The 25,030-nt window shown below is 34.7% G+C and overlaps 1 protein-coding gene and 1 pseudogene across 3 annotated transcripts in view; one reads left to right on the plus strand and one right to left on the minus strand.

Moving 5' to 3' along the window:
- The window catches only part of TNPO1 (transportin 1), an 84,902-nt gene that overhangs the window by 29,460 nt on the left and 30,412 nt on the right, over positions 1-25,030 (minus strand). The window contains exons 1-8 of one of the 3 annotated variants that reach the window (XM_011372727.2): positions 23,193-23,346; positions 22,946-23,059; positions 20,123-20,198; positions 16,396-16,545; positions 10,590-10,696; positions 8,479-8,612; positions 4,824-4,905; positions 1,865-1,987 (exon numbers count right to left, since the gene is read on the minus strand). In XM_011372727.2, the coding sequence (XP_011371029.1) occupies positions 1,865-1,987; positions 4,824-4,905; positions 8,479-8,612; positions 10,590-10,696; positions 16,396-16,545; positions 20,123-20,198; positions 22,946-23,050 (777 nt within the window). In that variant the 5' untranslated portion in view covers positions 23,051-23,059; positions 23,193-23,346. Of the gene's footprint in view, positions 1-1,864; positions 1,988-4,823; positions 4,906-8,478; positions 8,613-10,589; positions 10,697-16,395; positions 16,546-20,122; positions 20,199-22,945; positions 23,060-23,192; positions 23,347-25,030 lie in introns of those variants that run through there. The other 2 variants (XM_011372728.2, XM_011372726.2) reach the window with 2 other exon arrangements.
- On the plus strand, positions 12,887-13,005 carry LOC111747197 (annotated as a pseudogene).

Consider the following 25,030-nt stretch of genomic DNA (forward strand, 5'->3'; position numbering starts at 1 on the left):
TAAAATTAACCAGTTAAAATCATACAATTAAAATAAACCTAATCTTATTGCAGCAAGTTAACGGTCCTTTGCATGGCCTTACAATTTTACAATGGCTCCTAATCTAGGGTGTGGATTTTTTAATAAGCTTCCTAGTTAATTCTAACATGCAGCCAAACAAGAATTGCTGCTTTAGAATGTTACCTAATGAAAGTGTTCAATCCATGTATCATTTATCTACTTCTGTATGAACATATTTTTTTTGAAACCACTGAGAGTTTAAAAATCTATCAATAATCAAACATTAAGTCTTTGTAGAAACATCAAAATAAACTCCATTAAATCTTTTAGAGTTTAAAAATCTATCAATAATCAAACATTAAGTCTTTGTAGAAACATCAAAATAAACTCCATTAAATCTTTCTTAATTAAAGTGTCTCTTGAATGTGTATCTTTCACATACTTAGAGATATACACAAGTTAATTTTTTTTTAATTTGGAAAGCAGTGACATTTCTCAGTGTAACTATAACTTGTAGTTTCCAACAAAATAGCTTTATCATGTCCTCTGAACATAACAAGACAAATTCACTTAGTTGGAATAACATGACCCCAAATCTAACCAAAGGCATGCTGTCTAACTTTCTTTAAAAAACCCTTACATGCAATAACACAATAAACATAATCAAAGTCACACAATTTCCCAATATAAACTGGAATTGGTGTCTACTGATGAATTCTTAGTACACATCCTCTGCCTGATTGAAACACCTCACATATGACGAAATACAGCAACCAACGATTGTGACAGGCCAACCCCTATTACATTGCATACCATGTCCTACTGAAAAAAGATCTGTAGCATTATAAATTAGGCTCCCCAGCTGTAATATGGCCTTAGCAAATGATAAAATGTCTTCTGAACTTCCTGGTTAACTCCACACTCTCACTAAACTTTCAACCAACTCCATCTGATTCTTCCAAATATTTCATGGGGAGAATAGGCTCATCAGAGAAACTGTCATTTATTCCCATCTTATGCTGCTACATATGCTTAGCTCTACAATCGTCTTCCCTAATGTTTTAGAAAAGTTGCTATAAACCATGGGTGCTAGCCTTCTTCTAACAGGTCTTAGACTCCATCCTTTAAAAAAAGATCTTCCCTCTCCACTTTATATCAATCTCTGGAACTGAAAGGGAGGATCTAGATACATACTGCTTAATCCACGCACACATCTACATATTACTCGCATACAGTAATATGAAAATTAAGTGGTATAATGTGACTACAGCATTACTGGGTAGTATCCAAATTTTTTTTTTCTACTAATAACTATATCTTGTTATTATTTATTCCTTCCTTGAAATATGGCAAAACTGTGATCAATGTACTTAGAATTTCCCAATAAAATTATTTTAATTACATTTTAAAATCTAAATAGTTTCCTGGAACTAACTATAATAATGGTTATGTATTTTCTACTCATAAATCTCACTGTTATCATAAATAACCAGGCTGATCAGATTAATTTTATCAGTAATGGGTAGAACATTCTTAATGACAAAATAATATGCCACTTAATCTATCAGCTTTATTGATCATTTAGTCTACCTAACCCATTATCTAGTAAACACACATCATCTAAGTATTTCCTAATTATTTTGGTTAAAAGCTATTCATAAAAGGGAAAAATTATTTCCCCCTTTATAACTCTTTAAATCTTATAAAAATTACTATAAAGTTATCATTTTAAGACAATAATTATTTTTTGTAGTCACCTCCAGTGTATGAAATAATATAAGAGTGGTTTCACATTGCACATTTTATGCCCAAGATTTTTCTTGAAGGAAAGATGAGGAGAGAACCTTTAAATTGCTTGTGTTACCTCAACTATATTATGCATGTGAGGAAGGAGGCGATCCATTCGAACTTCAAGCAACATCACAAGTGCCCGGCATACATTTTTCCGTACCTCCGGTTCTTCATCCCCGGCCAATGCAAAGAGATTCTATTGTACAAGAAACATTTTTTCTAGGTAAATATTACCAATATTAGGTTTATAAATAACAACCAGTAATCTGCAAGTTGGTAACATTTAAAAAAACCCTAAGATACAATACAAATACTGACTTAATCGGCTGACAATATAAGAAATTATAAAACAAATGCATTGATAATTGCCAAAAATTATGATTTTGGTAAACAATCTAGATAATTCTTTCTGATAAAGTATAATTCGTTGTGTTTTGAGGTAATTTTTCATTTGTGAGAATAAAACCATGTCATTAGGACATAGGGGCATTCATTCAGAAGTAGAGATAATTACTAAAATACAATTTGATTTACTCTTCAAAATTACTATCTGTCAAGAGGTTATTCCTACCAACTCTGATTTTTAAGGTGATAATAAGTCCAAGTCTTATGAAATCACCAATAATTGGGAAATATATACTGAGTTTGTTCAGAGTCAACTACTGAAAAAATAATAAAAGTAGCAATCAACCTTATACTGTTAAGAAGTTTCTCTACAAAGTTTAAAAAAATGTCTGAATCAACAGGAGACTTTTGTTTAATCTTCACAACTCTGAGATGTTATACAATTTTCCAGATAAAGATATGAAAGTTTAGATGTTAAGTAACTTGCTAGCCAGTGGGAGATCTGAATTTGGTTTTCACGGAATCATGAATAAGTCCACACTCATTTCACTATACCAACAAGCCTTCACTAGAAGAATAAGCTGTCTCTTGTAGAGGCTGCAAATGGGATGTGAGAAGAAAAAGCAATAAACCTTTCCTATCTCACTCATGAGATTTTACTTTATTTGTAAACACAAACACACACAACACATACATTAAAAGCAATAAAAAGATCATTAAAAAAAAATTAAGTAAAATCCAATGTGCCCCATTATCTTTTCCCAGGAAATCATAAAAACGTCTCCAAAGAGATGAAACTGAAATCTTATTACAAGAAAAGGTAAGACAATGCAGAAGTTCAAATATCAAATATAAGTCTGTGAAGTACTGTTGCAGCATTTTAAAGTCTTTGATTTCCCCAAGTCCTGCCTCCACATTTGATGCTTTCAAAACTCTGTAGTTCCTCTTTTAATCAGATATATTTTATAAAGTCAGAGAATACTGTTCTTTCCAGCAGGTACTGCTTACACGTTAGAATATACATCTTTCCTTAATTTGATGTTGTCTTAATATGAATAGCCAGCTTTGCCAAGGTGTGTTATGGCCATATATTAGTAACCAATACACTTCCCATCAGTAATAGACATCAGCCCTTGATGAAAACATTGATAACTGAAGAAAATAATTAATCAATTTATTTGGCAATTAGTTACTGAGGGCCTACTATGTATCAGGCACCGCCTCTGGAGGTTTACTCCTCTTGCATGAAAAACTGGCTGACCCTTAGATGATTATCAAGTAGCAAAGAAGTGTTAATATGGCATTCAACACTAATTGAAACTATTTTAAACTGCTGGGAAAAATGTTCTTGCTCTACTTGCTGAGTAAGGTCTTATCTAATTTTTATTTTTAGAGATAATTTAATCTCTTTTATTCTAAATTATATTTCTGTATAAGATACTGGTATGTCTACCAGGTCCCTTAATAAGGTATGAAAGAAGAACACTAAGAGGAACTATTATTATAATGACAACTTCTAAAAAGTAATAGTTGTAGTTAATATGTACAGTGCTTACTCTGTGGCAGACATTGTTCCAGTTTATTATAACAATCCAACAAGGTAGGTCTTATTTTACAGATGATGAAACTGAAAATATCAGTTCATGAAGGCGCCCAAGATTAATATAGCTATTAGGCTCTGGACCTGGGATTTGAACCCAGGCAGACTTACTCCAGACCTCTAATATTATCTATTATCCTCTATTCCAAACTAGACTGAAAACACCTGAGGTATAAAAGTTATTTAGGCACCCCTAGCACCAAGCACAGTGCCTGATTCATAGTAGGTACTCAGTAAATGAGTGGGAAAACAAAAAAACAAAAAAACACACATAACATGATTTTCTTTTATTTATAATTTTCCAATAGAAAGACCAGAAGTATGGCCTCTAAAGGATTTTTTAAAGAACAGCAGGAAAAAAAAGGGACTATTTAATTAATTTCATTTGGCAAAAATAAAAGTGAAGCACTTAAATTATGCTTGTCTTTCTGCTTTTATCGAATGTTAAGTGTTTTTAGAAATGCTTGTTTGAGATTTAAAGGCCAATGTTTTCCCTGACACATATAATTTTATAATGGGAACCAACAGAAAAACAGAAGTACAGCAGGTCCTTGAATGTCATTTCATTATAACGTTGATGAGCTGTGGTAGGAACTTAACTCTTGTTTATGTCAGTTAGCCTACAGTAAAACTGGTTTCCTTATACTTTGTTTCACTTAAAAGTCACAGAACATATAGATATACTGTACTGTCCTTTAGTATGTGCCTTTAGATTCCGTATCAATTTAAGTGTATTCAACCTCAGCAATGTTTCATATTTCAAATATTGCAAATGAGCTGGGAGATTTAACTTCCAAGTGCGACTGAACAGTATACCAAAGTAGAGATTTTTATAGTGAAGATATTAAACACACACACACACACACACACACACACACACACACACACACACCCCATAATCAATGTTTGTATCATGATACAAGTGGAAAAACTAGTAACAGAGGAAAAGTTTACAGTTATAAAACTACGTGCCATTAACTTTTTTTTTTTCCTTCATCTACCCGCCATCTGACTGGAACCCTTCTTCCTCAACTAACATTTTTCTAACATTCTCACAAATAGGAGGGTGGGGAGGAATAAATCTTACCTCAATAAAAGAATCAATATGCAGCATCAGAGCTTGAGTCCTACTGATGATGAACTGATTGACACATGCAACAGCATGAGATCTAGAAACAAAATTCAAAATTCAATATATGCTCACTGTTTATCCTTTTTCTATTTACAGAAGACTGGTTAAGAACTTAAACATTTCTCCATAAAAATATTATAGTGTGTGTACACACACACACTCATAAAAAAAATGAGTCAAATTTCTCTGCATTAACATAGAAAGAACATGAATAATATAGTAAGTGTAAGATGCAGGTTGCACAACAATGTTATTGCTCCTATGTTAGTGGATACCTCTAAACGGTGGGGGCATATGGGAACTTATATACCTACAAATTTAAAAACTGGTTTGTAGTCCTTTTGAAACTAAAAATGGGTATAGTCTATAGACTATGTGTTCTGACATACCCAATTCAATTCCACAGCAATTCTCAACGGCACTACCTTTAAAAATATACCCATAATCAAATCACTTACTACCCTCCACTACTTCCCATTCCAAATCATGATCTCCCTCCCAGCAAGGATGACTCCAATAGGCTCTAACTGGCTTTCTGACTTCCGCTGTGCCAAACTCCACTAAAACTTGTTTGACACACATTAATAAGATCAAATTAAATCCTTGTTCAGCCTGCTCCAATAAAACAATCTACTTTTTAAATATTTTTAAGCTTTGTGGGCCACTTAAGACCTTCATTCCTCCCCGCCCCCGCCCCAACACACACCTTCGAACCTTTTAAAATATAAAGTTATCCTTAGCTCATGGGTCATGGCTATGGCTGGATTTGGCCCCTGTAAGTCAGTTTGCTGACTATTAGCCTAGACATTACACTATAAAGTGGCTACTCTCTATCTCTCTAACTTCGTTTTCTATCATGCTACATGACTTTTTTTCTTCTATAACTCTAAAAGGATTGTTCCCTACTCCAGGGCCTTCGTACTTGCTGTTCTCCATCTTAAATGTTCTTTGCCTTGATATTTCAAAGACTGCTACTTTACTTTCTTCAGGGTCTCTGCATGACTGGTTTCTTTACAGAGAATCTTCTGCACAAAAATTCCTGAATTACTGTCTAGCCCCTTATTCTTACCACATATAGCCAACATGACAAGATGTTCAACATGATTAATGACAAACTGCCAAGACCATAAATTTGAAATAACATTTTATATCTATTTGATTAGCAAAAATTAAAAGCTGAATGTGTACCCAAAGAAACTTTCATTTTGTTAATAAGGAATATAAATTAATGCCGCTCTTCTGGAGAACAGTTTGTTATTTCCTTGAGTTATTCATTCATATGCCCTGTGTCCCAGAAATTCCTTCCCAAGAGTTTATTTACCTTCCTAAGAGAAACTCTTGCATATAGACAGGACACTAGTATACAAATGTTTTCAGCAGCACCGCCCACAATAGCAAAAACCTAGAAGCCACTCAAAAGCCATCGGGGGTGTGTGTGTATTTGTGTGTACAAGATACATGAACTGTGTAACTGTCATACAAAGGAATACTATACAGTAGTCAAAACAAATTGAGCCATAGTGACACAATATGGATGTATCTTAGCAACGTAATATTAAATTTAAGACGCCACCAAAGATTAAATTTAGTAAAATACTTTTTTATAAAGTTAAACAAATTGTATATATACATTTTACACATAGATGCAATAAATTATTTTTAAGTGCAAAACAAAAAAAACCAAATTTAATGCTGGGATCAGATATAGGTTGCTTGCTGTCGAGGTCTTAACTTTTATTTTGGGTGGTGGATTTAAGTACTTATTGAAAATAATAATAAGTAACTGAAGACTAAATGGAAGTGGGAAATGATGACAGTATCATGAGTTAGGAATCATAACCCAATCTGTGTGACTGAAAAATAAAACTGCTGATTTTTAAATTGCTTAGTCATGTGATAGATAAAACTATTTCTTTGCCTCATTCTACATTCTCAAAGTCCAACACTTATTTTGAGAGAAAAAAACAATTTCATAGTAAATACCAGTTAAAATGTATTAATAAGGTGTTAAGAAATATTTTAACAGTGTGTAAAACAGAATCTCAAATGGGTAGTAAGAAACATTCACTGAATGGAAACATTTCTGTATTGGTGAACTCCATCTAATTAAGTTTTAAACACATGATCATCTACAAAAATGTCTTAAAATTATAAAAGAAATTTTTATATCCAGTAATGGTGTATCAATCACCAGGAATGTTTTTTAAATTTTTGTTAACTGCTGAGAATTGATCACAAAAAAGTAAATTTCTAAAAAGTATGCAAATCACCACACTTTCTTTCATCACCTTAGTTGCAATGTTAAAAGGGGGAAGACTTCCTGGGAACATGAATTCCTCTATCTAGTTACTTATGCCAGGAAGAAAAAATTTTATTTTGAAAATGTTTATTTGCCCGATACTACCACAAATAAACATCTATAAGTTTCCACTGTGAGTTTAACACTGTACTAAGTACCACGTAAGATGAAAAGTGACTAAAATTAAATAAAGGTAAAAGAATAAGAACTAAATAGAGAATTCCTTTTCTAAGCAAGAAAAAGATTCTGATTACCCTTTGGTTATAACGTTGAAAGCATAATCCTTTGGAATACAGCTTGGAATCTTGAAGTAAGCCCCAAATAGCATCTGAACTAATTAATAGTTTAAGCCTATAAAGTTCATGCAGCTGGATATTCCTGAAGCCTCTAGGAACTGCATAATTTCTACTTTAAATAGTAAAGTTTATTTTATATAAAAGCATGACGTACTGGCAACTGTAAAAAAAAAAAAAAAAAAATCAAAGCAACTGACAAGCAAAAGAAAAAAGGCAATGACTTTTCCAAAGAAATAATAAGCAAAGTTCATGTTAGAAAAATATATATATAAAATTGGAGAGGACAAAAAAATTACAGCAAGCTGGGGAACTTCTGGTGAAATTATAGTCTCACTTCAGTGTAATAAAGACGGCACAATAATTGTAATTTGATAGAACTGATAACAAAACTATTCAAAAGATAATATTCTAAATATGATATTTATGTTATCATTATGTTTAAAACTATATGCTAGGCACTGTTCAAGGAAATATGGATATAGAAGAAATAAAGCAGCCCAAGTTAACTTCAGGACCAGCTAACCAGGCCTACTATGTGATTTTAGAGTACTCAAAAATCCTTCCACCTTCAGACTTAAAATGTTTTTATTAGATGTAAACCCCTTAAACTAGAATTTAGATGTCATACTGAAATAATTTTTTATTACACAGGTGCAAATGAAGGTACTTCTACTTGGCAAGATTCATAAATTTAAAAAACAAAAGCAAACAAAAACCAAACCCAATGATTTTCTGCCTTTCACAAAGGACCTTAAAAGCATGTCTGTTAACCATTACAAATGCAATTAATCATGTAGAAAATAGAGAACCATCATATCCGATGAACATTTTTATCAGAAAAGGCCAACATTTCCTGGGCTTTGTTATTAAAGGAATAAATTTCAATTACCAAAATTTACCTTTGTGGAAGACGTACTATTTTTGCTATAGTCACAAAAATGTTAGGTAATGCAAAAAGAAGAAAGTGATCAGGCTTCTATCAGAGTTTATACATTAATATTGGCTATACAGATACCTTATTTTTGGGCTACTGTGCTTGAAGAACTGTAAAAATTTGGGAATCATGATGTTGAGAGGACGATCTAAAACATCACTATCTAAAATCTCAGCGGAATCTTCACATATCTTCTGAAGGGCACCAAATGCTCCCTGTAAAAGACATTTAAATTATTAGAATTAATTAAAAATGAAGTCATATTAAAAGCAAATTGAGAAATATTGACTAATTTGTGTGGATTTATGTTCTCAGCCCACGTAAAATCTATAAATTTAATCATGAATTTTCAGATAATTATACCGCTGGTTATTCAAAAATCTCAGTTTAAATATAATATTTTTTTGCATTAAATAACTTATAATTAAAAAATACTTGGTTGGCAGAGATTAAAATATCTAATTCAAAAACCTAACTTCCCCTGAAATATTCTTGCCAATTTTAAGCCAACGCTAGTTTTTCTCTTTTAAAGAGTACTGGTTTGTTAAAATTGAATGTAAAAGTATATATTTACATATAAACGTATTTAACCATTGTATCATCTCTCTTCTTGAAGCATGAGAAGAGGTCTTAATTATCATTAAAACTTATTTTATACATAATAAACTATTCATTGGGTATTGGTGACAAAATTGTTAAAAAAAAAGGACAAATAATTGAAATTGGCAACTCTTTTCCTATAGCTATTTCTACACCAAAAGGGCAACACTAGAGCTCTTATAAACAATATATAACCTATTTAGTTACCTTAACCACTTCCTTACCTCACTGTTTATAACTCCATCAGTGGCACCATGGTGCTTATTCTCCATAGCACAGTTAATTTAAGAATACTGTTTCTTTAAAATGTGACTTAGGTAGTAGTTTCTCAGCAATTTTTAGATTGTTGCAGTTTAAATTTTTTATTTTTGGAAAGTATTTGCTTAAAATTTTGTCTCCTTTTATGTTATTACCATTTTAACAAAGCATTATTTAAATTTTAATCAACCTGATGGCTAAATATTATTTTAGTTTTTCTATAATCTTATCAGTGTATTTCCAAAGCACTATTGGACAATGTATATAGGAGAACACAAATGTCTTTTTCCTTTTAGAGACTTTTCTAAAGACTTCTTTGCTAACTCTCCTTTCTCCTTAGTCCATCTGCTTCCCCAAGTCAGATCTGGCAACAAACTGTCAAGTTAAAAGACCACCTGATTCCTTTCTGTAAGGTTATTCCTGTGTCTGTCCTGCCTCTCAGCTTTGCTCTTTTATGACAGGGAGAGGAGCGACTGCCTTAGGTGAAAATACCTAAAATGGTTTCCATTTAAAACAGATTTCTATCCAACTAGAAGCCTGCTATTGAGATACTTTAAAGTACTCAGTAACAGTGAGAAATTGTAGGAAAAGAAATCCAGACTCCCTCTTTCCTCTTCAAATAGAAAGGCTGCTACTGATTTGATCAGTGGCAAACAGAGAGCTATTTCAATTAACGTATGACTAAAACCAGACTAGACACACTTTAAACATGTCATACTGTAAGAGGCACAAAAAGAATTTAGAGAAGCTGAAAAAGTACTCATAGCCTGTGAATTTGGTAAATTTAAGTCTATCTTTGAAAATTACCACACATCAATTGATTAAGCTTGACAATAGCTCTGTTTATTACATATATACACATCCAAGGAAACTTTTTTTTTTAATGCCTACAGCACCTGGTCTTCCTAGGTAGTCTCCCATCGAAGTACTAACCAGGCCTGACCCTACTTAGCTTCCAAGATCAGACATCGGGCTTGTTCAGGAAGGCATGGCCGTAGATCATGGTCTGTGGCTCCACTGGGGCGTGAACCTAGGACCTTCTGTGTGTAAAGCAGACATACTAATTGCTACACTATGGAACCACTTCCCCCAAGGAAACTTTTAAAATACAAAAACATAAGATGTTTCCATGTAGGAAATATAGTAGAGAGGTTTTATATCTTAAGTCTTTGTAGAAAATAGTAAGATAAATAATCATTAATGTAAACAAAAGGTAACTTTAGGCTTTTAAGTTTTGCAGTTATGTTTCAGAAAAAACTTTTTTTCAAAGGTTACTAATTCACAATATGACAATAATAACACAAAAAAATTACATACAAAGCAAATGCTTTTACCTCACAAGTGTTGTAATCTTCAGAATCCAATAGGCCACACAGTTTTGGTAAGAGATCAGGCCAATTCTGTAATTCTCCTTTGGAGGCTATAGTTGTAATCAAAATACCTTAAAAGAAAACACACACTTTTAGGAAATCTGACAGTATTATGTTAGATATTGCTGTGTGAACAACCATGCACAACTCCCCACTCCCCCAACACACACACATCCCAAATCAGCCTAAGACTTCCAAACCATGTAAATAGTTAACATTCATCAAGGACTCCCATATCACTATAGAACATCTGTGGAAAAACCATAGCATCAATCAGCTGTTTCTAATCTTGTTTTCCTACACTTTACCCTCTTCTTTATTTTTAATAAATATCTGTATAGGCTTCAACTTGCTCTTTTCCAACAATACCAAGAATAGTTCTACTGATTAGAATTACTCCTATTTTATAGAAATTACATATAAAAGAGTAAAAAGAAAATATACCGAAATGTTGGCAGCATTTACCACTGAGTGATGAGGACTCTATTAGGTTCAAACAAAAACATATCAAGAAGCTAAGAACAGGGCCGCCTTTTGCCAGCTGCTCCATGGCCCCAAGGAGGCTGAGGAGGAGCTGCAGACTCCAGCTGACTAAGAGACGCGGGAATGGAGTTGGAGGAAAGATAACTTTACTTTTTTTAGTAGAGGACGTGATTTATCTAAGATAAGAAAACTTCCCTAAGGAGAAAAAAAAAAAATGGTGTAGACGATAGAGGCTCTATTCATCCATCTGGCAACCAAATCAAAGTTGTGACTGACACAAGGAGCAGCAGCAAGGAAAAATCGCCTGGGATCTAGAGGAACAAGCCATACAACTAGGTAGAAATCCAAGAAATCATCCTGCAATGGCAGAAGGGAGGACGGGGCCAGGAAGTGGGGCTGCCTGGTCCCGAGCTGCTGAGACCGAGGCTGTGGCAGTGGCAGCAGCCTCTTAAAAGGGCTGCATCCGCGAGCGGATTTTCACAGTGACGGACTATTTACTCTGAGCACCAGGGACTTACAAGGAGACACTGTTAAAAGTGAGGGCCGAGGCGAGACTCGCAGGGTACAGAAGTGCCTGCTGTATCTCCACTGTTCCCCTGTTGAGCCCTCCCCGGCACCACTGCGCCAGACACAGCGCCAGACACAGCGCCACCATAGCCCTGAAGTCCTCAAACTGGATAACAGAGGTCACTCCGCCCAGAAGATTCCCTGAAATCCCGCCTCCCCCAACTCACGGCCCCACCCAAGCATATCCTCAGACAGTCAAGTGCTCCTTGATGAGCAGCACCTAGACTCACACTGGAGGCAGCTGGCTTCGGTTTCTGGTGTGGCTTTTTCGGGCAATTATAAGCACAGCGTCTATGGATTGCTTGCTGAATCTTAACAAGTGGTCTTGGAGGGGCAGAGGCTTGGGCTAAATTTGGCCTGCAGCTGAACCCCTCTCAGGACTGTGCCACTGGACTCCTACTTCACAAATCCACACTAATAAGACCGGGAGACTTAGGAGCTTTGCTTAGTACACAGAAACAGACACAGAAAGGCAGCCAAAATGGGAAGACAAACCAAAGACACAGAAACCAAATGAGAACAGAACAGAGATCCAGATATAATGCAGTCAAGTAACTTAACAGATAGAGAGTTCAAAACACTGGTTATAAAAATGCTCACTGAACTTTTGGGAAGTGTAGAGAACTTCAGTGAGAACTTCAACAAAGAGATAAAAAAAATGAAAATGGAAATTATAAAAGGGAACCAGTCTGAAGTGCATAATACATTATCTGAGATGAGAAGTATATTAAAAGGAATAAACAAAGAAAAGGATCTATCTAATCTAGAAGACAGGAAAGCCAAGAACACCAATCAGAATGGCAAGAGATGAGATGCCAAGACTTTAAAAATAATTTAAGGAGCATATGACACACTATTAAGGGTCCAAATATCCATTTGATTAGTGTAACTGAAGGAAATCAAGATGTTGAACAGCTGTTTGAAGAAATAATGATGGAAAACTTCCCTAACCTGGTGAAGGAAATGGACATAAAATCTCAAGCAGCGCAGAGAATTCCCAAACTCAGGGATCCAAAGAGGTCCACACCAAGACACATCATAATTAAAATGCCAAAGGTTAAATACAAAGAAAGATTAAATACAAAGAAAGAATATTAAAAGCAGCAAGAGAAAAACAGAGTTACTTGTAAGGGAACACTCATAAGACTGGCAGCTGATTTCTAAAAAGAAACTATGCAGGACAGAAGGGCTTGTCAAAAAATATTCGACAGGTCTATGTCCATGCCACCCTGAACACGCCCGATCCCGTTTGGTCTCAGAAGCTAAGTAAGGTCGGGCCTTGTTAGTATTTGGATGGAAGACCACCTGGGAATCCCAGGTACTGCAGGCTTAAAAAGAAAATATTCGACAGGATGAAGACCCAGGATCTACAACCAAGAATAATTTATTCAGCAAAGCTATGATTTAGAGTTGAAAAACAGATAAAGAGCTTCTCAGACAAAAAGAAGCTAAAGGAATTTATCAGCACCAAGCCAGTATTACAGGAAATGTTGGAGGGATTTCTTTAAGAAGAAAAAACATGTATCAAAAACAGGAATAAAGAATGGTAACAACTACATTCCTATCAACAAATACCTCAAATGGAAAAGAATTAAGTGCTCCAACTAAAAGATAGAGTAGATGAATGGAAATAAAAACAAGACCCCTACATGTTGCCTATAAGAGCCTGACTTCAGATTAAAAGACACACATAGACTAAAACGAAGGGGATAGAAAAAGATATTGCTTTGATGGACCTAGAAGGTATTTAAGTCAGATGGAGAAAGATAAACACTATGTGAGTTCATTTATATGCAGAATCTAAGGAATAAAAAGAACAAACTAATCAAAAACAGACTCACAAATATAGTGGACGATTTGATAATGGACGGGGGGTGAGGGTGGGGCTGGGAGAATGGGGTGAATGGTTAAAGTACAAATTAGTAGCTGATGAATGGTCACAGGGATGGGAAGCACAGCATAGGGAATGCAATTAGCATTAATATGTTGGCTAGGTAGAGGGTCAGGGAGGGAGGGAGCAATTGGGGGATCGTTTTATGAACTATATAGATGTCTAACCAATGTACTGTATACCTGAAACTAATTAAAATAAATAAACTTAGAAAATAAAAAAGAAGCAGCTAAGAACAGCTCTCTGACTTAACCTGGGATCACAGCCATGGACCACAGTAGGGAGAAAGTAGATAAGCCACAAATGGAGAACAATCTTATATGTTCACTGTTTTCAACAATCCCTCTAGAGTGGACAGGCCACAATCCTACAGTTTCTCACTTACTGGATCAAAGGTGAATCACTGGCAAGGTGATCTTGGAGGTTGAGTGGCATATGTTGACTGATGGTACCACTTTGACTGGATTATTTCAACTGTGTCGTGCAGCTTAGTTGAGATAGTTAATGGATTATGCAAATAAGACAAATTTGTAACACAAAGTTTTGTGTTAATACAAATGCAGTAAGAACACAAAAGTTTTGTGTTAATATTTTTCTTGGCCTTAGTAAATTTAATATTAGTAACATAATATGCTTGGTGATTATAGGCCTTTTAGTATCATAATTAAGAGTACAAATGCTGATAGGCAAAGTATGTTTTCTAAGCTTCAAAATACTAATCTGCAAAAATGAAAAAAAAAGTGCTTTCTTAGTTATTTTGAGAATGCACACAAAATGTGTGCTTGGCATATAGTAACTGCTCAATGATTATTACTAAATAGCAAATTCCACTGATTGTGTGAATAAATTTTCTTTGAATTTTTTGTTAGATTGAGAAGGTTGCTCCCAATGGTAAAGAGCTAAAAAAGGTAAAAAGTTGTTGGCCAACATTTACTCTTCACTAAAAAAATTAAATTATATGGTGAAGGTCAATGTATTGATAGCACTTTAAATATATAACCTTATAGTAAACAGACTTCTAGTACGATAAGAAAGCAGCAATACTAACAGACCTGTTCCTTCTTGTCAATTATTCCTTTCCAAAGTTAAAATATGGAAGAATTGAGGGAAAGAGAAAGCTCTGGATTTGCCTAAAAGAAACCAAGCATGTCTTCAAACAAGCAATAATAAAAACTAAACAAACGACATGGTATACTAATTGGTGACATTATTTTTGCTAGGAAAGCATTAAAAAATGTTGATAGACTGACATTCAAATTTATCTGGCCCAAGAGAATCTCATCCATTCCTGAAAAATCTTCTAATGTCCAACATAGTTGCAAAAAGTAAAAAATTATATTATTCTGTGTACAGAATAAAGATGAGAGTGAACACTGGTGTCCTCGGCATACATATTAAAATTTTAAATATTTTACACTTTGACCCAGTAACACTTATATGAATTCTATGGAAAATGCCCCAGAAGTTTATAAACACACATAAAAGGATGTTTAGTGAAATATTAAAATTACAAACCAACCACATATTCTTTAACAGGAGAAACAATTTTAAATTCATATAATGGTTTGATTACCACAGTCAGTGAAATATGGTCCTTCCAATTTTACCTCCTTGGCAAGATTCCCAATATGTACTGTTAAGATTAAAACATTTTAAAAAGGTAGGCACACACATTCTTTTTACCAGTGTCAAAACTTGGTAGAGCATTAGGAGTATATGAAGGTCCACAAGAATAACCTAGGGAGTCCCTTTGCTCAAATTACAAATGCCCTTTACCTATTCTATTTAAAATCACCGTTAATAATGGCAATGTTTAATATGTGAATATCTGGAAGGTAATCACAGAGTCTCTGCTTTTTAAGTAAGAGATGAAATGGGTACTTTTCAAACCCACCATGACACAAAATATACAAAAGTAAGTAACTTTTAATGAAAATGATTGTCTCTTTTTGAAGGTTAACCGACTTTCATTTAACCAACTTGACAGATTAACAGACACTTTCCAGATCTCTGTAAAATTGAGCTGCTTAAGTCCCATGGCATACTGAATGCTGCCCATTACCAGGCTACCTTAGAGCACACCTTCCTATTTCTGCTTCCACCAGGTAATACATGTACTTACCAACCGTTAGTTGTGCTTATACCAGTTATTATAATTAAGCATTTTAACCCAGTATTACATAAGATGATACAAAGTCGCTTTACTGAAAATAAGTCAAACACTCTGAAAAAACTAAAAACTTGCTGTACAATAAGTCTGTAATGCTGTTGATAGGTTCTGAGACTTTAACAGAAATGACATGTAACAAAACCAATTTTACCATAGAGTAATTGACAAGTTAGGTTCCTACAGCTCTCATCAATGTTATGATGAAACAATGTTGAATGAAATGACATTATTTGAGGACTTGCTGTAATTATGTGTAAACAATGCAAATATTAAAAACGGGAGAAAATCATAAAAATTTAAGGTCCTATCCTTCAGAAAGTGAAACTAGAAATTATACTCAATGTATTACATAAGGAAGACAGATAATAAGGAAGTCAAAAAAAAAAAAAAAAGCAGTAATCCTAAATTAATTTTATTTGTTAATGCCCCATTTTAACCAACTTTGATTAAGCAGCTACCAAAAACCTTGGTCTCAGTAGATGAAAGCTTTTATTGTAACATATATATTTTATCAAAAGCATTTAAGAGTGGCAATGAAAAATTTCCATCACAATTCAACATGAAATGGATGACACAAATTCCTATAAAAATGGTCTGTCATACCAAAAAAACAATCCAGTTACAAATAAGATAAACAAAACTGTAATAATATAACTTACCTACAGTGGCTCTGATCAGAGGAGAGGAGTCACCAATATTGTTTAAACATTCACTTTTAATGAAATCTGTTACACCATTTGGGAAGTTCTGAAAATGTGCTTTCACATTATTCTTCAAAATGAGACCACTCAATGATCTTGTGGGTTCATCTGCAATAAAATAACAATAGTATTGAATTTTAAAGTAGTTTTAATTTCAAAATGTAACAAGAACAGTAACTTTAAAAATGTTTATATTCAAAAATTGACCGCAACATTCTAATAATTTTGCTACTACCAGGAAAAAAACCCTACCATAATAATTTCAAAAGATTAGCTCCATGATTTATATATACTTCGGGGTTTCTCAACCTTGGCACTATTGACATTTTGGGCCAGATAATTCTTTGTTGTGGGGGTGTTGTGCTGTGCATTTTAAGACGTTTTGCACTATCACTGGCCACAAATGCCAGTACCACCTCTCCAAGTTATGACAACCAAAACTGTTTCCAGATGATGTCAAATTGGGTGGGGGAGGGCAAACACACATGATGACTGCACCTGGTTGAAAACTACTGATTTAGTTTAAGCTAATTTACTTTATATATGACCAGTGTACTCAAGCATTATTGAAACCTGATATAAACATCAAATTAGAGATCTGAAAGTATTAGTCAGTAAAAATATCCTATTAAAAAATTAAGTGGACAAAGAATATATGGGATCAACTTCACATACTAACTGCTGTTAATTTATACATTTTTCACTTGCCTCTGAGCTAAAAAAAAAAAAAAGGTAAAACAATTTAAAACTTTCCAGAGATATTTTAAACATAGTATTTTATATAAAAGTTTAATTCATAGATGTTAATGAATTTTAAATAAGCAATTTAATACCTGTAGAATATAACTGATGAATTATCAATTGGCATCACCATCAACATCAGTAATAATTAACATCTGAATGCTTATTAGATACTAAACACTACTAAGTGCCTTCCAAGTAGTTTGTATTTAACCCTCACAACCTTGTGAGACAGAAATTATTATTCCCACTGCACAAATGAAGAAATCGAGGCCTTTGCCAAAGACAGGCAAGGCTACTAAGTGGGGAAGCCAAAATATCAACCTCATGAGTCTGGCTCAGAGCCTGCACTTAAGGCACTGCAGTCTCACCCTCCTCAAAGGGCTGGAAGACATGAAGACCTGGTTTACTGGCTAGGATATGCTATTATAGCACTACTGTTTCACATACCTATTAAAAAATAAAATACTCAGGCTCATTCCAGTATGCTCCCAAAGTCTGATTGGCATTGCAATCTTCAATGGTGAAACATATGGAAAAGCAAAAAGATAGCAAATTTTCTTTGCATATAAATTACACTCAGGCTATCACAGCAAAACCTAAGAGGTTTTGCCACCACTTAAAAACTTCTGGTTTCAATTATAACCCATTCCAATAGGAAGCTTAAAATGAAAATAAAAAAACTTCTCTTGAAAGTTTAAAATTGCTATAAAATAAATGAATACCCAAATATTTAACTTCCTCAAGCAATATTTTTTGTCTTAAGTTAGCCCTTAATAATTCAGTCATGTAATTTTATTTTAAATGGCTTATATATCTGTTTATTAGAAATAAACTACATTCTCTGTCCAAAATCCATCTAAAAGAGCCACCAATTAACCACCTCCTCTTTAAAAAAAACTAAGACTTTATTTCACTAGCCTTAATTTGCTCATCTGTAATGTGAGGGAATTAGACACGCTCATCTGAGGTCTCTTCCAGATCTATTTTACTCCACAATTCAGTGTAAACAAATACACGTAAGGAATGGTGAGCATATTCATTTTAAGATGTTACTCATGTTTCTTTTCTAATATGGATGACTATTATTTAATAGAAGACTAGATATAATAAACTTGTATCCCAAATAAATGAGTAAACAGAAGAAATCTTGTATAATACAAATGTAAAAATCCTACAACGTCCTTTAAGAGATGGTGACTAAGAAAAAAAAGAAATAGAAAAAAAAAAAAGAAATTTTAGTTAGTGTCAAGAAAACCTGAATAAAACCCTAACATTTTATGGTTTTGTAATTAATAGGTCTTTTGGATGCAGTTACACCCAACCTCTCTTGCTATATTGTTTGCTTTTAAAAATACTTGACATACCCTTATATTCCAAGAAAGCTTTAAGAGTACAATGTTGTAGCAATCTTAATATTTGGAATTTAGGATGAGGACATGACAGAGTAGACAGCTTTGTTAAATAAGCTTAAAATTTAAGTAAAACAATTATAATTTAGAAAAATTCATTATCTAAATACATATGCTTAAAAAAAAGGCATTAATTACAAACTACTATAGTATGTGGGGAAAATAAACTTTCTATATTAGGAAACAATGTATCATAAGTAAATAAACTTTCTATATTAAGAAACAATGTATCATAAGTATACATATCAAACTAGAAATATTAATTGAATTTAAAGATATGCTAATGGAATTTCTAGTTTCTTAAAACCCAAATTTAGTAAGTTTTAATTTCTATTACTTCCCTCAATCATAAATTACAACCCCTACAATTATGTAGAAAATTATCTGAAAATAATTATAAATAAGTCACTATACTGTATATGGATCATCAAAATCTGAATTCAAGATTAGTAAGATTTTACTAGACATTAAAGCCGTTAACCCATTAGAGCTTGAAATTCAAACCTTACAGATGGCATTTTACACAGGCATTTTATTAGCTGAAAAAAGCAAGAGAGGTGAAATGAGGGTCAGAGTCTAAGATTTGTTTCCTAACTCTAAGTAGTGTTTTTACTAACTGCATTATGGCTTCTGAAAAACTAATCACTGAATAGGGCATAGAGTGTTTTCATTTAGAGGCCAGTCATTCAACATTTGAGTGCCTTCTGTGTCTGACAAGAAGGGAATACTCAATACTCAAAAAACTCTATAAGAACACTTCTCACTACAATGTAAACTCCATGAGGGCAGAGAGTCTTGTTTATTTTGTTCACTGTTATTGCCCCTGAGCCTGTAAACTGTCTGGCAAAGAAGTGGTATGAATAAAGGCTAGTGGGACACTTACGTACATTAGAAACAAATGACCATTATTGTTTAAAAATTGGACTAGTTTTCAGGCTTTAAATTGCCACAGAAGCAATTTAAATTTAAAATTGTTGTAGGATAGTTAATGAAAAAGTTTCATGTATATACTGTTAACAACTTTTTAAAAAGTTATAAGTCTATGAATAAAAGATCTTGTTTTTCCACTAAATTTTAAAATAGTGCACAATTACATAAAATTGTGCACAATCATATCTTTGGGTGAAAGAATTATAAATGGTTTTTCATTTTGTTTATATGAACTTTCCATTGTTTTCTATAAACACGTGTATATTCGATTAGTAAACCCTGCATTCAACCTGTGTATTAAAATCAATAAATCTTCATGATATTCATGTACGAGGATTGAAGCAAAATCTTAAAATAGAGTTTGTAGTACTCTTTTCATCTGTAAAGAACAGAGAACTTACTATAAAAACACCCAATTAACTGAATGTTTATAAATAAGCATCTAAATGCATAGAGTGGTAGTACCTCAAGTCTCTGCTCATTCCATCTCTGTAAAGCAAGTGGTTACTACAAAATGAAATTCTTTGAAATGAGTATTTCCCTTGTTTTTTTCGTGGGCCTTCTAAAGACACTTTTAGTAGTTATCAATAGACCCTACTTACCTTCAGATTTTAATTTTGTCAGAACAAAAATCAGGTAGTTGTTAAAATCTGGATATTGATTGAGTTGTTCCAGTTTCTAGAACAAACAGTAGTTAAGGAAACTTCTCAATGTAATCTAAGGAAGAAATTAAGCATTTTTAATCTAAAATTAAGAATCCCTTTTGTGGTATCGTTAGCCTTGTATTTTTTTTCTCAGTAAGAATAAGTTTATCTTATTAAAACCATCAATATGCTATTCCAAAAACATACTAGTGGTTGTTTAAATCTCTTAGGTGCTTTATGGCTGAAACAGTAAACTTAGTATTTTTTTTTATCAATTATATCCGATACAACATTAGCCAAGTTCCACCTTCAGCATGCTCAACATAGCAAAAAGTTTTTTCAAAACAGAATTTAATTTAAACCTTAAAAACCCTAACCAGAAAGGTATTTAATGACAAAAACAAAAGTATCACTAAGAAATGAAGTCGTTTAAAGATATTTAACTTTACAAAATGGCTTTTTAACTTAAAAAACTGTTTTAGACTAATTTGTTTAGAGTTCAAAAATTAAGATAAAATATCATTTATGCACGATCCTGTCAAATTTTATTACATAATATAATATTATGAAATTACGACACTGTAACAGTTTTACAATTCTCTACCACCCCACAAACCCTAACATTTCCAGTGACACAATTTGCAGGTATTTTATTGTTGGCAGACAACAGTGACATCATGCTCTAATTTATTTTTCTTCATGCTCTCTTAACCTCTAATATGCTTTTCAATAACATCCTTAATTGTTTTAACAAATATTCAAATGATATTACTCAATGGATTTAACTTAAAAAATAAACAAATAAAACCAAGATACGAACTCAAAGTACACTGTATTTATCTGTTACATACTAGAAGACCCTCAATGTTTAGTGGAAAGAATGTATACTGACTAGCAAAATACACTATCTAGAAAAATTCCAAGGTACAACTACTTTCTTTAACCAAGAAAAAATGCTATTTCTTTCTTTAGTGCATGGCCAAGGCTAACAGCATGGTGATAAGTTAATAGATTTTTCATAAACATTTCCCGACAAGGTTTACTTTCTTACAACTTGAGCTATCTATCCCTACTATTATTAGAATGGTCTTTCAAAAAGTGCTCAAGCCTATATAAAAACAATAATTAAATACATCATTTTCTAAGGCGACACAAAAGAACATCATTAGGCACTTTGAAAATATAAAGCAGTGCAGATTTTTAAGACTGTTCACCTCTACCTGCTGAAACTTAACTTGTTCCTTTCAGAGAGGGTATACAATGCTCCAGGCACACAGAATAAACTGTAAATCTGTTAGCCCAAACACAGCACCAGATACATAAAAGGTACTTAATAAATACTAAAACAAGCAATTATGATAGAGCTGCAGAAGAAATTACAGTGCGGTTTTGGGCTAACTTAAGAAATAACGGGACACCTACAATTCATTTAGTATCACCTTCTATCACTCTTAGAACTATAACACCAGCTAAAACTGAACCATAACAAGGTTTCAGATACAAGCTCCAATACACCCTCAAACTGCTTCCCTTGGTACTAGTTGTTTTCAAAAGAAATGGCTTAAAAAAAAAAAAAAATCAAACAGACCATCTGCTCCCCCTCCCATTTTAGATAAGCATTATATTAACCAAGCTAGGTACTTAGCTATTGTAATTGTGTTATAGCAATGCAGTCTTCTTCTAAACTTATTTACCAGCGCTTTTCACGTAATTCTATATAATTATTTTCGTAGTTTTAAATTTAAGCCCAAACTACACTAAAAAGTTTATTTACCAAATTCCATATTAAGTAATTTTGATGCTTATTATCAATAAAAATCAGGAGGCTTTTCTGCAAAAATAGCAAACTTAAGTTTTTTAAAGAATTAACTTCCTTGGTCTTAAAATAACAGATAAAAAGGCTATTTATGATCAGGTGAGTGAATGTTTCCTTCATTGAATCCAATAAGAATTCTCCATTTGCCCACAATTTAGGGCACTACAGAAAGCACACATAGCAGAGGTTTTGCTTAACGATTTCTATCTTGAAAACCGTAGCAACAGGACCGCTACGCCAGCAAACTCTGTAGACTTGAATAACTGAGCCGTCTCGAGCCAAAAGATTTAAAAAGAAAAATCTCATTTGGGAGCCAGGGAGCTTTGCAACAGGTGTTCGCGGCAACAGCCCAGGGTGAGGCCTGAGACCCCATACTTACAGGTCTCCAGCTTTTTTTACGGCAAGGGCCTGGAAGTAACCCCAGGCCCAACCCCGCCGCAATTCATAACCCGCGCCAGCTCCACCCCATTTCTGGCCGGACGCTCTGCAGGCGAGCTCCGAACGCACACAGCGCCCTCCAGCCGGCCTCTCGCTCTGTCTGCATGCCCCACCACGCCGGGAGCATTGTGGGCCGGGGCGACGGGGGTCTGCGCCGGCACCCAGGCCGCTCCTGCCCGCACACTCTCCACCCCGTCGGCAGGTCAACGGCGGGTGGGAGGGGACGTGGCTACCCCGTCGACGCACATGTCGCGATCTCGGGCGGCGGCCCGGAGCCCCAGCCTCCCGCGGACCGGAAGCCGGCGGCCGCGGCGGTCCCCCGGACCCGGGCACGAGGGCCGCGTGCGCGAGAAGCCTGGCAGGAGCGGCGGCGGTGGCGGGCGGGCCTCTTCTCTCCCGTGGACGGAGGGCGGAGGGAACCGGGGAGCGGGAGGAGGGGGAGGGGTGGCGGGAGCTACCCGGCCGCCGGGAGCCAGCCCCGCGCGGGACAAGCTGTGCGGGCGGCGGCGAGGCCTCGGAAAGGATACTTGTTGCACGGTTCTCTGGATGGTGGTGTCTGGGGACTGGGACTCCTTCAGCAGCTGCAGGATTTGCTGAAGCCCTTGCTCGTCAGGTTTCCACTCATACTCCATCTTGGTTTGCTGCAAATAAAGCCAGACACAGGAAGAGACGGAGCAAATGTTACTCCCCGTGCAGAGGCCCGAGGGCTTCCCGCGCCAAGCAACCCCCATCTCCCCGCCCGAACGACCCCTGCGCTCCCCAGACGCCTCGGACCTGTCTGGGGCTCCTTGAAGAAGTCTCGGACCTTGAAACCCGGGGGAACTGATCCTGGCAGCTGGGCCGCCAATGTCTGCTGGTGCCGCCGCGGCCGCCGAGCGCAAGGAGCCGACCAGACTGAGTCACCGCGAATTTGCAATCTGGCCCCTAGATCCGCTCACGGGAGCCCCCTGGGTCCTAATGCCACGCAGTTTTCTACAACCCAACCCAACTCGCGTTCCGTCCAGATTATTACTGATTTTGAGGGTTTAGCAAAAGTCAAATCCTTTAAAACCCCTGCGAAACACCTGAAAAGATTTGATTTTGGTTATTAGTCATTTTAAGTTAACATGGTGAATAATGAAGAATGATTGAAATACAGAAAAAAGCCTGATAATTCCCGACAGCTCAACAATACTTGGAGGAAATAAAAATGTTTACATTTCAATTTTTTATATAGAGCACTACATACTAAGTCTAAAATACTAAAGATCCATTGCAATCACAAACCTCGATAAACCTCGATAAACACTAAATGTTGCATTTACATTTGCAGAACTTGATTTAAAAAAATGCATTATTTCATAAATTTCGACTTTTGAACTCAGAGTTACATCTGAAATGACCACATTTCACGACTAAGGGCTTTTGGGCTGAAGGAAAATCAAAAATAATTTACAATTGGATAGTGTTAAATTCTATTAAAGTGTTTCCACATACATTTTGATTCTCCAACCTGGGGAGGTATTTATTATTTGCCCCATGTGTCAACTATGAAACAAAACAATCTGAGCATTTTACAATTAATTAGTGATGAGTAGGAGAATATAAGCTTCTTAAGCTATGACGAGTTGCATCTGCTACAATCAATTGAAACTATTATACCGATGATATTTTCATTAAATGCTTAAAAACAAAGAAAGTACCAAGCATAAATTATTTATAAAAACCAAACTGAGTTTGTTGAAAGAGAGTTCTTTTAATATGATCCAACTAGTACATGAGGATTTTGGCCGCGGAAATTAGTCCCTTCCTAGCAGGAGTCCCTTCCTAGTAGGGGTTAAAAAAAATTACCTGACGTCATTGATGTCTCTCCTTAGCATTGTTTATCTTTTTCTCTCCCCTTTCCTCTATCCTTCTTCACTCTTATTTTCTGCTTTATATCCTGTAATCCAGCTTTGCTCATCAAGGCTTCTACAAACTTTCTAAACAACCCAACCCAAAAAACTGTTCTTACTTAAACACCAAAACAACAATCATCTGGACATTAACTATTAATAATACTGTAATGTTTTTATTCCAGTCTTCATTCTGTGTTTACATGTATATTATATTTTATGATAATGGGACTGTCCTGTTTGTTGCCCAACTTTATTAAATATTTATTAAAAGTATTTTTAAAAACATAATAGCATTCTATTATATTGCTGTGCCATAATTTTAATATTTTAATTGGTATAATATATACACAAACCTGTACAAGCTATAACCATAAACTGGATGGATTTTTACAAAGTGAACACATCTGTGTAACCAATGACATCAAGATATAATATAGATCATAACCCATAGAATGGTTTCTCTTGTACCCATTATGTCATCAACCCACCCCAAAGTAATCTCTATTATAATTGCTATCATTATAGAGCTCTCCCTTTCCCTCTTTTTACTTAAGAAACTTTTAAAGTTGCAAAAAGTGTAACAAACATGGCTGTATGAGGAAAGTTAATTCAAGCCTACCTCCAAGCTTGCCTCCCTAAATGAATCAGTATTAAGTTTGATGTAAATCCCTCCATACCTTTCTCTATTCTCAAACATAAACATAGTTGTTTTTTAAAGATTATACTACTACACAA

Source organism: Pteropus vampyrus, unplaced genomic scaffold, assembly GCF_000151845.1.
Source record: "Pteropus vampyrus isolate Shadow unplaced genomic scaffold, Pvam_2.0 Scaffold213, whole genome shotgun sequence".
NCBI lineage: Eukaryota > Metazoa > Chordata > Mammalia > Chiroptera > Pteropodidae > Pteropus > Pteropus vampyrus.